Source organism: Aptenodytes forsteri, unplaced genomic scaffold (assembly GCF_000699145.1).
Source record: "Aptenodytes forsteri isolate BGI_AS27 unplaced genomic scaffold, ASM69914v1 Scaffold258, whole genome shotgun sequence".
NCBI classification, from domain to species: domain Eukaryota; kingdom Metazoa; phylum Chordata; class Aves; order Sphenisciformes; family Spheniscidae; genus Aptenodytes; species Aptenodytes forsteri.
In genome coordinates this window covers 1,699,595-1,712,308 of record NW_008795250.1, presented here as the reverse complement: position 1 = coordinate 1,712,308, position 12,714 = coordinate 1,699,595, and the positions used below count along the sequence as shown (strand labels likewise).

The 12,714-nt window shown below is 53.2% G+C and overlaps 1 protein-coding gene across 1 annotated transcript; it reads left to right on the top strand.

Moving 5' to 3' along the window:
• Positions 1-4,720: 4,720 nt before the first annotated feature.
• Positions 4,721-12,362, top strand: SCAMP2 (secretory carrier membrane protein 2). The gene is made up of 8 exons (XM_009278908.1): positions 4,721-4,834; positions 5,505-5,594; positions 6,586-6,703; positions 7,426-7,554; positions 8,091-8,250; positions 8,771-8,872; positions 10,754-10,871; positions 11,939-12,362. Exons 1-8 carry the CDS (start codon positions 4,721-4,723, stop codon positions 12,083-12,085), a joined length of 978 nt encoding a protein of 325 aa, XP_009277183.1. The 3' UTR covers positions 12,086-12,362.
• Positions 12,363-12,714: the final 352 nt, after the last annotated feature.

The window sequence follows — 12,714 nt, the reverse complement described above, 5'->3', positions numbered from 1 at the left end:
CCCTCTCTCGCCCGTGCTACGCGGCGGCCCAGCCGACCGGTGGGTCCCTGCGGGGTCTGCCTTCAACGTCCTGCAGCGTCAGCTCTTACAGCTGAAGCCCGTAAGGCAAAGCGCATCCTTTGGCCGGGGTTTTCGGGGGGGGCCGAAGCCTCCGAGGTTCTTGGAGACTTCCTCTGCTTTCGCTGGGTTTCTCCTCTGTCGGATTAACCTCTGTGCTCTGAAAACGTGGGGTCATTTACGCAGGGAGTTGGCCGGGACCGGCCTCTCGGACCTGACTCATGTGGCGGTGGTGTGAAAACGAGCGTCCGGGCTTTCGACTTTCGTCGGTGAGCGGCTGCGGATGCTGCCCTACCTTTGCTGTTTGGCTGGGACGTAATCTGCAGGAAGGGGTGGTTTCCTGACCTCTGGTGTCGTGGCCGAGCCAAAGTGAAACCGTTTGTTGATCGGGCTCAGTGTTTTGAGGAATCAAAGTGAAATCAGAGGAAAAAAATCCTTTCTCTCCCTCACCTCCAGTTTAACGCGCTCCCGTGTGTCTCGGGAAGGGTTTGGATGATGATGTTCCCGTCATGTTCCTTCCGTGGGGGGGGAATATAGGGTGGCTTACATGCACGGTCGCTGTTCCTGTAGGGATTTATTGCTTTGGCACTGAGGAAGTAAATATTCGGTTGTTTTAAGCACGTTATAGCTGCCCCGGTATCTGACCGAACAGGGCTGTGGTCGCGCTTTACTCACTGTTTAAACAAAAAAAGATTGGACGCGATTTACAACAGGCAACTCTGATGTCAGGCTTACTGTTTAATGAGGAGAAACGTACGTTGCACCGTGGATGCCCCTGCGGTTGTCTGACGGCTCTCTGCAGCTACAGCTGGCCTTTGTGGCAGGCTTTACATCCTCCTTTCGGGAGCGTGAGGTTTTGCTTTCACCTTTGTCCCTTTTTTTTTTTAAAAAGAAAAATTTCCCCCGTCATCAGCAGCTGGACGCGAGGAGCCTCCAGCTGCTGCTGCCCGCAGCCTCGAAGCCCTGTCTCTCCGATTTGAAAATGGCATCTCACGATGTAGGACGGCGCTGCCCCGGTCTAGTAAATCTGATGAAACGAGCCCGTTCCCTGCCGGGGTTTGGCTCCACGTGCTGGCTCAGTGCTGCGCAGGGCTGGGGGGGGACGGACGGACACGGTGTGCCCGCCCGGCAGGTGCTGCCATCCCCTTCCACGCGCTCTGGAGATCTTGCTGAAAGACTGGAGGCGTCTTCGCCCTCCCAGCCTTGTCACGCTGACGAATATCTCTTGGGGAGAGCACGGGGGTCGTCTTTCCTTGTTGTGGATCCCAGCGTAGCGCCTCATACTCTGCGAATCCTGACATAACTGGGGATCTTTGCCTGTTAAGGAGACTTTGTTCATGATGTTCGATAAGCTTGGTACAGAATAAGCTGGTTTGGTCCTGTTAAAAATATCTCTGGCTCTTCTTTCTGTTACTTATTGTAACTGGTTAACGAGAGATCATTAACTGCCTTCGTTTGTTCAGTAACCTGCTGTAAGTGGCACCTACCTCCAAAACTTCGATGCAAGCTTCAGGCAGGGCTGGGAACTTCCATCTTCTTTAGAGATATCGATAATCAAAATCCTTGAGGTTTCTCTCCACGCGTCTTCCAGGCAGCGGCGGTGCTCTGAGGTCCCACGCTGGTGGCTGACTGCAGGACTGGCGATATTTGGGGCAGTCACTGTGGTATTTAGACAGCCACCGTGTTAGGTTCCAGGTGATTCTCCTTTGAGTTCTCTTGCCTTGATCTCATCTGGAGAGGCATCTCGTTTCGTTTCGTTTCTTTAACCTGCGGGAACAGAAAGAAATGGAAGAATATCCTTTCTTGCACAAACCTGTTGTACCGAAATCTTCCAGCAGCTCTACCAGCTGGCACGGTGCAACAGCAACTTCGTATCTGCGTTAAACACCGCGTTTGAGAACGGTTTTAATCTTCGTGTCAGCGCAACTCGGTCCAAACACGAGATTATTCTGCACTGGTGAATTTGAAGTCATGAAAAATGACATCATGTGTCCCTACCGCTTGTGGAAGCGGTGGTAGGAAGGGCAACAAACGGGGATCTGCTCGTTGGCATCCTGCAGATCAATCTAATGATTGACTTGTGAGCGCGAAGCCTGCGGCTGGACGTACTTGTTAAATGAAACGGAATAGCTGGAGAAGTAGAGAGAGCCTTCGGGTGCTCAGGCTCTTCCTTAGCTCTGAAGCGGGAAACGAGCTGAGAAGAATTGCTCGAGTTTAACTGGGGGTCCTAACAACTAAACCCTCCGAAAGGAGAGGCACGTGGGGCCTTTGGGGCAGGGAGGGGAGCGCTGTTGCTTCCTCGGAGGAGGGACAGCCGGGTAACGGGGCTTTGAGTGGTTCAGTGGCTGAATTAAGTCCCTGTTTCACAGTGTAAAGAGTCGGGCTCGTGCTTGTTTCAGGAGGGTCAACTGTCTTTTAGTCTGTAGCTTGCAGAAAATAACTGTAAAATGTGGAGTTTGCGGGCAACTCCTCCTTCGTCTCCTCTGCGTTTCTCGCGCTTACTCACCGTTCAGGCTGTGTAGTCCGGGCTTGCGGAAGCCGGTGCCTTTATACCACCCTCGGTTTCACAGCTGCTGTTTTCCTTCCTGCCCTGTCCAGGGCACAGGCGCACATGTCCAAACACACTTCAGCTTTGTTGCAAATTCCCTGCTCTTCGTATAGCTATTTTGGACGCACTTGCGCAATAGCAAGCAAGTTGAGCTGAGCTGCCTTGCCTTGGCCGTGCTGCCTAATTAAGTGATTCTTTTATTTTTTTTTTAAACTACGCGATAAGACGAGAGGCCGTCTCCCTTTGAAATCAAACTGTTCCGCAGCTGGAAGCAGTGAAACAGTGGCGCTGCTCTCCCTGCCCTGCTCAGGCCACCGGCAGCCTGCCCTTTCGATAGCAACGCTGCGCTGGTGAGCCTCCGCTTAAGTCAGGGCCTTTCTCTTTGAACGGAGCTGAGCGACGGGAAGAAAGAACTGTGTGTTTCGCCTCCGTATTCTGGTGTGTCTCCTTATTTCTGAGCGCTTTCCTCCCAGCCTGATCGTTCAGGCTCTTAAAGTGGTTATGCAGGTTTTGCTTTCCTCTTCCCATACCTTAAGGGAGTTTCTCTTCCTTGTGCGGTCGTCTTCTGCTGGACTTTCGTTGGGCTGGGACCTCGCCTGCTCTGGATTAAAGGGTATCGCGCTAGCACGCAGTAGCTATCCTGCGTTAACTGACTTGTAAGCTTGTGTCGACAGCCCATGCGTCTGCGAAACTGGTTAAGCTAAAGCCTCCAGAGGAGTAAGTAGTGAAGGAAAACCTGTGCCTTGAGTCCTTGCAGCCCTTATTTCCAGTGTGGCGGTTCTGCTGGTGCTCCCCCATTTATTTATTTTATTTTTTTACGGCCCTGCCTGGCCGGGGAGTTGTGCAGCATCCGAAAACGTCGTCTGAGATCCCTCACCCGGGGGTGATTCATAAACTAGTGCAACCTGTCGCGTAGGGAGTGCCTGCTATCGAGGAGATGTGTGAGGTTACTCATTAACTGTTCCGTACGCATCTTGCTCAGCAGGAGGCTGCGCTAAAAACCCGGGGAATGCCTCCAGAGGGTTGCAGACAAGCCAAAAGACTTCTCTGCAGCACGCGGGCTCGGTCAGCCCCCGTACACCTCGATCGCTCGCCCTTACCTTGTCGCAGCCTCAATTGCTTCTCACCCCATTAACCACAAAATTAAAACGACTGAGCTCAAGGGGGAGGGAGGGATAAAAAGTCACTTTTTTTATTTATTTTATTTTTTTACCCGCACCCAGCTATCAGGTTGCCAGGCTGTTCTCGCAGTGGGATTTCTGACTTCAAAAAGTACCTCGTTTCTCTAATAACTGGGGAGAGAAAGACTCCAGAGGTCCAAGTCTGGCTGTCAAAGAGGGATCTTTTTATGGAAAGTAGCGTGTGTAAAAGAGAAGATAAAAATAGCTGGGCGCATTGCAGGTGAGGGAGGAAAGGCGTTTTCAGTAGACGTGCAGAGCGCCTTTTTTTTTTAAACATTCGGACTATTTGACGGGGGCGAGTGGGAGATGCTGTGAGTACAGGTGAACGCAGCTGTTACGCCGGCGGAATTAAAACCTCCGAAAGCACTTGGTGTCACGCCTCCAGCTCGGTTTTCCTGGCTGTTCTACCTTTTCAGAGCAATCACTGGCATCTTAGCTTGCTGGCCCAAATGCCCTGGGTGGCAGCTGACACCTATCAGCCAGGACCGAGTCGTACCTGGAAACTCATTTTGTGAGGCTCTGCTGTGCTTTGTGGATCCTCGCTCGCTTTGTGGGGCGGGTGAGGTTTGGGAGGTGGTCCAGGGTGTCCAGCAGCTCCCCGACCACGGGTGAATGAATCCGTGGTCCCGCTTCGAGTCCCTGGAAACGGGGAATAACTCGCTGTAGGTAAGCGGCAGTAATCTGCAGAAAGGGCTCCTGTGCCAAAAGCACGTTGTGGTTCCTCAAATGTACCTCTTGGCTGAACGGGAGATTACTTCTGCCCGCAAATCTCGCCTTGCTGATAGTCATCTCCTTGGTTATTTAAATTGGTTGCCAGCCAAGGCCATCCACCTGTGGCAGGGCTGCGTTTCGCCCCATCCCGTTCCCAGTTAACGGGTGGATGGAAGGCAGGCAGGGCGGATAACGTATGAGCTAACGATGACCTGTGTCATCGATGCCGATTTGTCTTTGCTCTCTCTCCTTTCAGGATCCCTCGGTGACACAGCTCACAAACGCTAGCCAAAGTGGCTTGGATGAATTCAACCCCTTTTCCGAGAGCTCCCAGCTGGTACGTGCCATGTGTCTTTGCGCTAGGTATCTTGGCAGTGGTTTTAGCGGTGTAGAAGGTCCCTCGGTAGGTGCAGCTTAAAAGACAAAGAGTGAGGTGTTTGCAGCTGGTTTCCCCACGGACAGTAGTTCTTTGCGTGCGTGGCAAGCTGCAAGCAACTGCTCCCGCACTGGAGCGGCAATCAACTCCCGGCTGGAGCTCTCCGCTCGCACGGAACGGCTTCTCTCAAACTTGCTGCTGGCTCGCAGTTAAGCTACGTGAAGTGTGAAGGGGAAGATGTTTCGTGGCAGGGCGCGTCAATATTTATTTGGTCTCTGGGTTGGGAGCTGAACTGCTGTGGCAATATCCTTGAGGGATCGCTGCAAGAACTTCATTCTTATTTCCTGGCTGCTGTCGTGTGTGCGATGGGAAAAGGAGAACGGGAAACCGGGGTAAAGCAATATTTGCAGTTCAAACACCTGATCGAAATCCCTTTTTGTTTCTCCTTTGCCTAATACCCGTAATCCTCAGGTGCTGCTCCCCCGGTGCACTAAGGAACTAACAAACTTTTGAAAACAGAGTCGCTTCCCGCTAGTGCTTTCTGTTCTAGTTGTGCTAAAACTTGAACTATCCTTTGCTAAAAGAAGCAATATGTAATGTTTTTGCCTTGTTGCTTGCGACTTACATGCAGACAAATGCAGCACGGACGACGCCAGCCACGCAGCCCTCTGGCCGCTCGCAGCCTGCTGTTCTGCAGACGTCCGTGGAGCCCACTCCCCAGGTATGGCAACCCCTCGCTTACCACCTTCCCAACAGCTGGGCTGGAGAGCGTGAAGGAGCGCCCGTGGGCCCCTGGAGGCGTGTGGGAATAGGAGGGGAACGGGATTCTCCGGGGTTGGGTGTGGGAAGCTGCAGGCCATCTTTTAAACTTGCATTTGTACCCGCCTTGCGAAGCGGATCTCGATAGGGAATACATACACGCAATTCTTGTCATGCCTCTTCCCTGTCCCTCTGGTAGCAGAGCTCACTTCGCTCTGGCTTCCCTCTGCAAACACTGAAATGATCCTGCTAATGCTTTTAGCTTAGTTCTGGTGACTGGTCGGACGCGCTCGGTCCCAGGAGTGTAAATGCAGTCTAGCTGTACGTGGCAGCTGCAGCTTAGACTGGCTGGCAAGTACCCGACTGCCGGGACCGCCTCATCCAAAGAGCAGAGAAGCCGAGGCTGCTAGGAGAAGGGGTCAGTTCTCGGAACAGCGAGCAGGTAGAAGAGATGCACGGGAAAGAGGTGTGATAGACGGCTGCCTTGCCTTTCCTTTAGACCTCCTCTCCTGGCTGGGAAGGGAATTGTCTCGGTAAACTCGGGAGTCCTGCCCGCTGCTCTGTTGTAAGAGCACTTAGAGCAGCGAGGCTGACTGGGAGGTAGAAGAAGCTGCGAGGAAAGCATAGCTCTGCTGAAAGGGAAGGGCATAGAGGTTGGGCAACAGACTGGATAGCCTCCTGAGGGCTCTTCCAGCCCTGTCTTCCCATGGGGTAAGAGAGGGACATCTGGGTGGAGTTCTGCATTGATCTTGATCCTTATCTTCCAGCAGGTAAGGCAGAAAGCCTCGAGATGTTTCAGATCAGCCACGGGCGTTCAGCTTTCAAATTGTCCTCGATCGTTGCTATTGAATTGCCTTTCCTTCCGTCCCGGTTTGGCATCTGGTGTGTTTGCTGGTGGTATCGCCACCGGCCTCGCTTAGGGAGGGACTTAACTTTTTCTCCCCCTACTTTAGGCTGTGGCTGCAGCAGCACAGGCTGGGCTTCTTCAGCAGCAGGCAGAATTAGAGAGGAAGGCAGCTGAGTTGGAGAAGAAGGAAAGGGAATTGCAGAGTAACACAGCCAGCATTAATCGTGAGTACCGCTTCCTGCAGCGCCCTGCCCGCAAGGAGCGTGATGCCCAGGGAAGCCTGGGTCGCTTGGTTTGCCAGGATGCGATGAAGGCTCAGCCTGTCCAAGTGTATGCGGCTTTTTTAGAAGCCACGTGTCTTTCCTCTAGTCCCTCACAGCTGTGGCAACCCTCTTGGGACCGTACCCGTCACCCCAGAACTTACCAGATGGGGAAACGAGCTCAGGGATGAGATGCTGGAGACCAGCTCTGGCGGGTCTCCGCCCTCGAGCGTGCTCTCAGCATCTGCGTTTGGCCACGTTAAGTTCTTCAAACACCAATTTTTGTATCCGTGTCTGAGCTGTTGCGTGACGCTTTTCACTGAGAGCAATAAAGCTTTTTTGCAGTCTCGAGGCTCTCTTAACCACAGCAAAACGATGTTTTCCCCTAATCTTGGTTTCAATTGGCTGAATCCGGACCTGTAGTGCCGAGTGGCCGTGGTTGTGACGGGCCTTTGGCCATTGCCGGGGAATTCTGCCTCCCACAGAGGAAAGCCCTCAGGCTAGGCTGGTCTGCCTCACAGAGTTAACGCATCCCTGCTCAAACCTAGTTGCTTAACCAAGACCTAGCCTCTTCCAAGGTTTTAATGTCGGTATATACGAATGGCTACTTGCAAATCACGGTGTGCGAATTAGTCTTTCAGTGAGAGAAGAGCAAGTGAAGAACTGCTCCTTTCTCCTTTCCGCAGCGAGGCAAAACAACTGGCCACCTCTTCCCAAGAAGTGTCCGATCAAGCCGTGTTTTTATCAGGATTTTTCTGCAGACATCCCGGCTGACTACCAGCGGATATGCAAGATGCTGTATTACTTGTGGATGCGTGAGTAATAGCTTGAACTGCAATGAAAACTCTTTCTGAGAAGGTTCTGTATCGGACGCTGAGCTTTGCCCTACAGTAAATTCTGTAGGTGTTGTCTGCAAGGGTAAAGTAATGTCCCCCTTCCTTTCTTATGAAGGCAAATGTAAAGGACTCCAAGTTTTATGCTTTGGGAATAGTTCACTCACGGCAGAATTTTGATCGTTGTTTAATGGAGACTTCAACGGTTCTCCTGAGACTCTGAAAGACAGCGGGATAGCGCAGTTTGGAGGTTGGGTGCAAAACAGTCTCAACCGTCTTTGTCAGTTTTGGTGCTCTGAAAAGATTTAAGATTTGGTTGTAAGCAGCAGGATCAGATGAGGTTCTTAGGTTAAGCTCCGTTTTCCTTTCAAGGGAGGCAAGGAAACCAGATGGCCCAAAGTCTCCTTAATTTCTGCAGAGCTCCATGTGTTCAGTGAGAGATAAGGGATGCTGCTGAGTTTTCCAAGAATTTACTGGTGGTTTTTTTTCCTCTCTCTCTCCCCCCGCATCCTGAACAGTGCATTCGATTACCCTGCTCCTAAACCTGCTTGCTTGCCTGGCGTGGTTCACAGTCCAGACGGAAAGAGGAGTAGACTTTGGTCTCTCGATCCTGTGGTTTATTTTATTCACCCCTTGTGCCTTTCTCTGTTGGTACCGACCAATTTACAAGGCTTTCAGGCAAGTACTATTTTCTTCTGTAACGGGGATATATCTTTTAGTGGGAGGAGCTGTGGTTTTATCTGTTCCGATCGTATATTGCCTTGCAAGGATTTTTCCAGCTCTTTGCATCGTTAAGTAGATCAAACCCACTTGTTCCTAAACGTATTAGAAGTATCTGGTGGAACTTTAATTATGGTGGTCCTTTTTCATCTCGAAATCCAAGCCTAGCCGATCATAGGGTCCTACTTTTTTATTCATTTCTGGGAAACTGTTTGGTACATTAATGTGGTGAGCACGCCGCGTGCGTTAAGGAAGCTGCCTTCACCCCGTCCTGCGCTGGGCAGAGCGGTGGTTTTGCGATACGCAGTGGACATGTCAGTTGTGCCGCTGCATGAGTTCCTCCTGAAATCGCCTCCCCTTAGCAGCTTTCCCCTGGAGAAAGGAGCTCACTGTGAAATTGTTTCCCTCCTCTTAGAGAAGGGAGTCTGCGCAGGGATCACGTCCCTGGGTTTCACTCCTGCCGCCGTCTCTCCTGCAGGTCTGACAGTTCCTTCAGCTTCTTCGTCTTCTTTTTCATCTTCTTGTGCCAAATAGTCATCTACATCATCCAGGCTGTCGGCATTCCTGGCTGGGGAGACAGGTAAGCTTGGCTTCAGGGGCTGCCGTGTCACAGCCCTGCACGGATGCTTTTTCTCGCCAGGGCTGCGACTGTCAGAAGCTTTGGGGTCCGTTTCTGACAGCTGCCTGTTCTTTCTCCCGTGGTTTTCCCCTCTCGCCTGATACGCAGCCTTGGCAGGTCCCAGCCGGGCTGCCTCTCTCCTCCGCTCTTCCCGTCCTACTCCCAGCAAAGGCATGTACCTTTTCCGCTGCCGGCCAGCGCTGAAAGGAGTACGTGAGGTCTTCTACGCCTCCTCTGCTGCCTTCCCCCTCACATAATACGTATAATACTTATCCCTTCTTGATGCTGAGCCTCTAGTGTTGACCATGTCTGCCTTGTGTTAGAAGGGAGCCTTCCCCGATAGAGGCTGTAGCGTGGGGGGTGAGTGATCTCTGACCCGGAGTCTGGATACGGCTGAACTCCACGCTGCTGCTAGCAGCCCAATTCTGTCCCCAAACTCTTCCTGAACTTCTCTCGAGTGTGTTGCCGGTGGGCTGTGCTTCAAAAAATAAGCAGAGAGGGTTTTACCCTCACCCTTTCTTGACGGCATTGTACAGAAGGGTGAGTCTGGGCTTCTGGAGTGGGTCCAGCAGGCCTCTTGTCAGCAGCCGTCCCCTGCCGTGAGAGCAGTAGCTTTCTTCTCGCCTTGCTGCGCTGGCCGCGGATCAGATTCCCGAGTTACTGTGAACGGTGAAAAGGTTAACAGCTAGTGGTTTTTCTCCTGAGGGGGGAGCCTTCAGGTGATGAGCGCAGTGAAACTGCTGTCTATTTTTGCCCGCTGCCTGCAGAACGGCTCACGGGCAAAGCTGTCCTCGTGCTCCCTCCCCTGCTAGCTGGTGCCGCCTTAGTCGTGGGGGACTGGGAGGGGGCACTCCGTTTTCAGTCTGACTTCGGAGAGCGTGCGTTGAGCTTTCTGCTGTGTCTCCTCCGGCCAGACAGCGCGTTTATTTTTGGCTGTAGCGCATGGTGCGCCTTTCCGCTTCCTTGTAACGAGCAAGAAGTTGTGCAGCACACCCAATGGGACGGTTTGGCTCGCTTGACTCCCTCTCCCCTGGTGGCACACGACTTGCTTGGTTTAGCAGTTGGAAAGATTCCTTTCTCCAGCACCCAGGAGGGTGTTTTGAGTGAGGCATCTCGGTATTTTCGCCCACAGCCGAGCGCTGATAACTCCCAGCACCCTCCCTGCCCCTTCACTTCAACCGCTGCCAGTTTCCTCCTTTCTGTAGCTCTTTACTTCATCCCTTCCTTCCCTTTCCTCCCTCTCCCAACACTTAACATCCCTGGCCGCGCAGAGCTGTCACGGTGACGTGTGGGGCTATGCTCCAGACCCGCCAGCTGATCTCTTCCGATGCAGACGCAGCAGCCTGTCTCTGCGCTGCTTGGCTGAACCTCGAGAAGGTGCTCGTGGAAGTGACTTGATCTGTGACGGCGCCAAGGGTGCTGACAGCTGCTTAACTGATCTCTGATCTCTTCCGATGCAGACGCAGCAGCCTGTCTCTGCGCTGCTTGGCTGAGAAGGTGCTCGTGGAAGTGACTTGATCTGTGACGGCGCCAAGGGGGCTGCCACTGCTTCAGGGGGGGTGCTGCAGGGGCCGGGGCTGTAATGCGGGTGGGGCGAGCGGGATTCCCTTGTGTAGAGGTGGACTGCTTCTAAAAATGATAATGGAAATTCTGGCCCCCAAACGAGCGCCTGGATGAGCTCCGGGTCCCTGTTTCCACAGCCATTATGTCTGGGTTTGCGCTTCCCTGTAGCCTTCCCCCAAATGCTCTTGTGCAGCCGTCGGTGCCTCTTCTCCCTCTGCCCCACCTCATTCTGTGAATCGAATGCTCGCTGAGCTCGCCCCGCTCCCCTCTGTCTTGCAGCGGATGGATTGCGGCGCTCTCTGAGCTGCACTGGAACCTGGCTGTGGCTGTCATCATGATGGTGGTGGCAGGATTCTTCACGCTGTGCGCGGTTCTCTCGCTCTTCCTCCTGAAGCAGGTGAGTGGCTCGGAGGCAGGGCGAGGTCTCGGCTGAATCGCGGATCCACAGGTCGGGCTGCTCCCGGGGTATCCTGGGATCGCCGCCTCCTCCTCCTCTCTCTGGGGATTAGCTTGCTTTTCAAGATGTAATCGGGGACCTGTCAGGTCAAGAGCTTTTAATGAAAGTATCTTTGCTCGTGCTTCCTGCATCGACGCCAAGTTGCTTGAACACTAAGGGGACCCGCGGGTGGGAAAGTAGCCTTCGGGGAGGGAACGAGAGGCACAGATGCTTCACTAAGGCACGCCGTTAACCGTGCACCTTAGAATAAAGGAGGGTGTAGTAAGGCTTGCTGCATTGCCTGCTGTCCAGAGAAGATGGCCGGCGAGGTCCCACGTGTCACCTTCATCAAAGGCAGACATCAAATTTCTTGCACCTCCCTTTAGCTTGAGTCTGTCCGGAGAAGGCCGTCGCTTTGTTGGGGTATCCGGGGCTTTACGGTCGCTGCTGCCGCGATGTTGTGGGACTTTCCAAAGGCTGGTGGGATCCGAACGAGTGCCTTCCCGCTGGCTGCCAGACACAGGGGCCCCCCCCTCCCTTCCTCCTTCCGATCGACCACGCGAGGGTTGCATTTCTACGGTGAACGGCAGCAGTGTAGCTTTGGGGAAGGCAAGGACAGGCTGAACTGGTCCTGTTTCTATTGCTTCCCCCTCCTCCTTTTCTCCGAAATTGTATCTTGAAGGAAATACCTGATGCTTGTAGCTGCAGGCACCTTCAGGTCCTGCCCTGCAAGTGTCCGTAAACGCAGGGGTTAAGCGTCCGTACCGTCACGGTGCGGGGAGAGGAGGTTTTTGGTCTGATACCCGCCATCTTGCCGAGAGCTCCACGTTTTACCACAAATGAGGGTCTCCTGAAACCTGCAGCATCGTGTGCTGGGTGAGATGGAGCCGACGGCTCCAGCCCATCCTCTCTAGCCGCCGAGAGAGCTGGTTAGCGACGGGGCCGAGGAAAAGCAAGCAAGGCGTGTGCAGCAACCCCTACCTGCAGGCTGAGGTTTTTCTTCCCTCTCTTCCCCCTCTCTCTCCCAGGTGCATTCCCTGTATCGGCGCACGGGAGCCAGTTTCCAAAGGGCCCAGGAAGAGTTTTCCCAAGGCATCCTCACCAACAGGGGCTTCCAGAACGCAGCCGCCGGGGCGGCCTCCTCAGCCGCACAGAGTGCTTTCCGGGGAAACTAGCCCTCCCAGGGGCCGCCTCCCCCTCGCTTCCTCTGCCGTCGTCACCCCAACCTTCTTTTTTGGGTTTGTTTTTTTTCCTAAAGATGCACTTTTCAGCGGTACCATGTTAGCTCTGTGATGCCGACTCCAGATGAGAAGAGGTGTGGGGTTTGTTTGGTTTTTTTTTTTTAGCTTCAGCTGGCCTACGTTTATGAAGATTAGTTTTCCCTGTCTTGTTTTAGGGTGTGGGGAGATAGGGGAGACATTCTCTGAAGCAAATATATTTCTCTATCCAGGACATACCGAGTGTTTGTCTCTCTTCCTCCCCTCGCCCTGTCTGTAGCAGGAAGGCAAGGGGAAGCAGGTTTTTGATTTTTTTACTCTCTTCTATTGGCCTTTGCTATGAAGAATTTGATTATCTGCTGTTTTTTGTTTGTGGATTGTTGTTGGGGGGGGGGGGTGGGGGGGTGTTGTAACTTGCATGTAGTTTATGTCGTTAATTTTAAGAGTGAAAACTGTACTTTTGGTTTGTCACACTTAACACGATGCTGCATTTTGACCTCTGAGCTGCTTTACAGCTTCCTGAGAGTCGGGGTAACGTGGCACGAAGGAAAACCTGGGAGCAGGGGGTGGGGGGGGGGTTAGGGGGG

What these genes read in the sequence shown, in the direction of transcription:
- SCAMP2 (XM_009278908.1), top strand. Translation starts at nt 4,721, where the DNA reads ATGCCGATTTGTCTTTGCTCTCTCTCCTTTCAGGATCCCTCGGTGACA. An exon ending in CCGTGGAGCCCACTCCCCAG is followed by an intron (nt 5,595 to 6,585) that starts GTATGGCAACCC and finishes CCCCTACTTTAG; the next exon opens with GCTGTGGCTGCAGCAGCACA. An exon ending in ATTCCTGGCTGGGGAGACAG is followed by an intron (nt 8,873 to 10,753) that starts GTAAGCTTGGCT and finishes TCTGTCTTGCAG; the next exon opens with CGGATGGATTGCGGCGCTCT.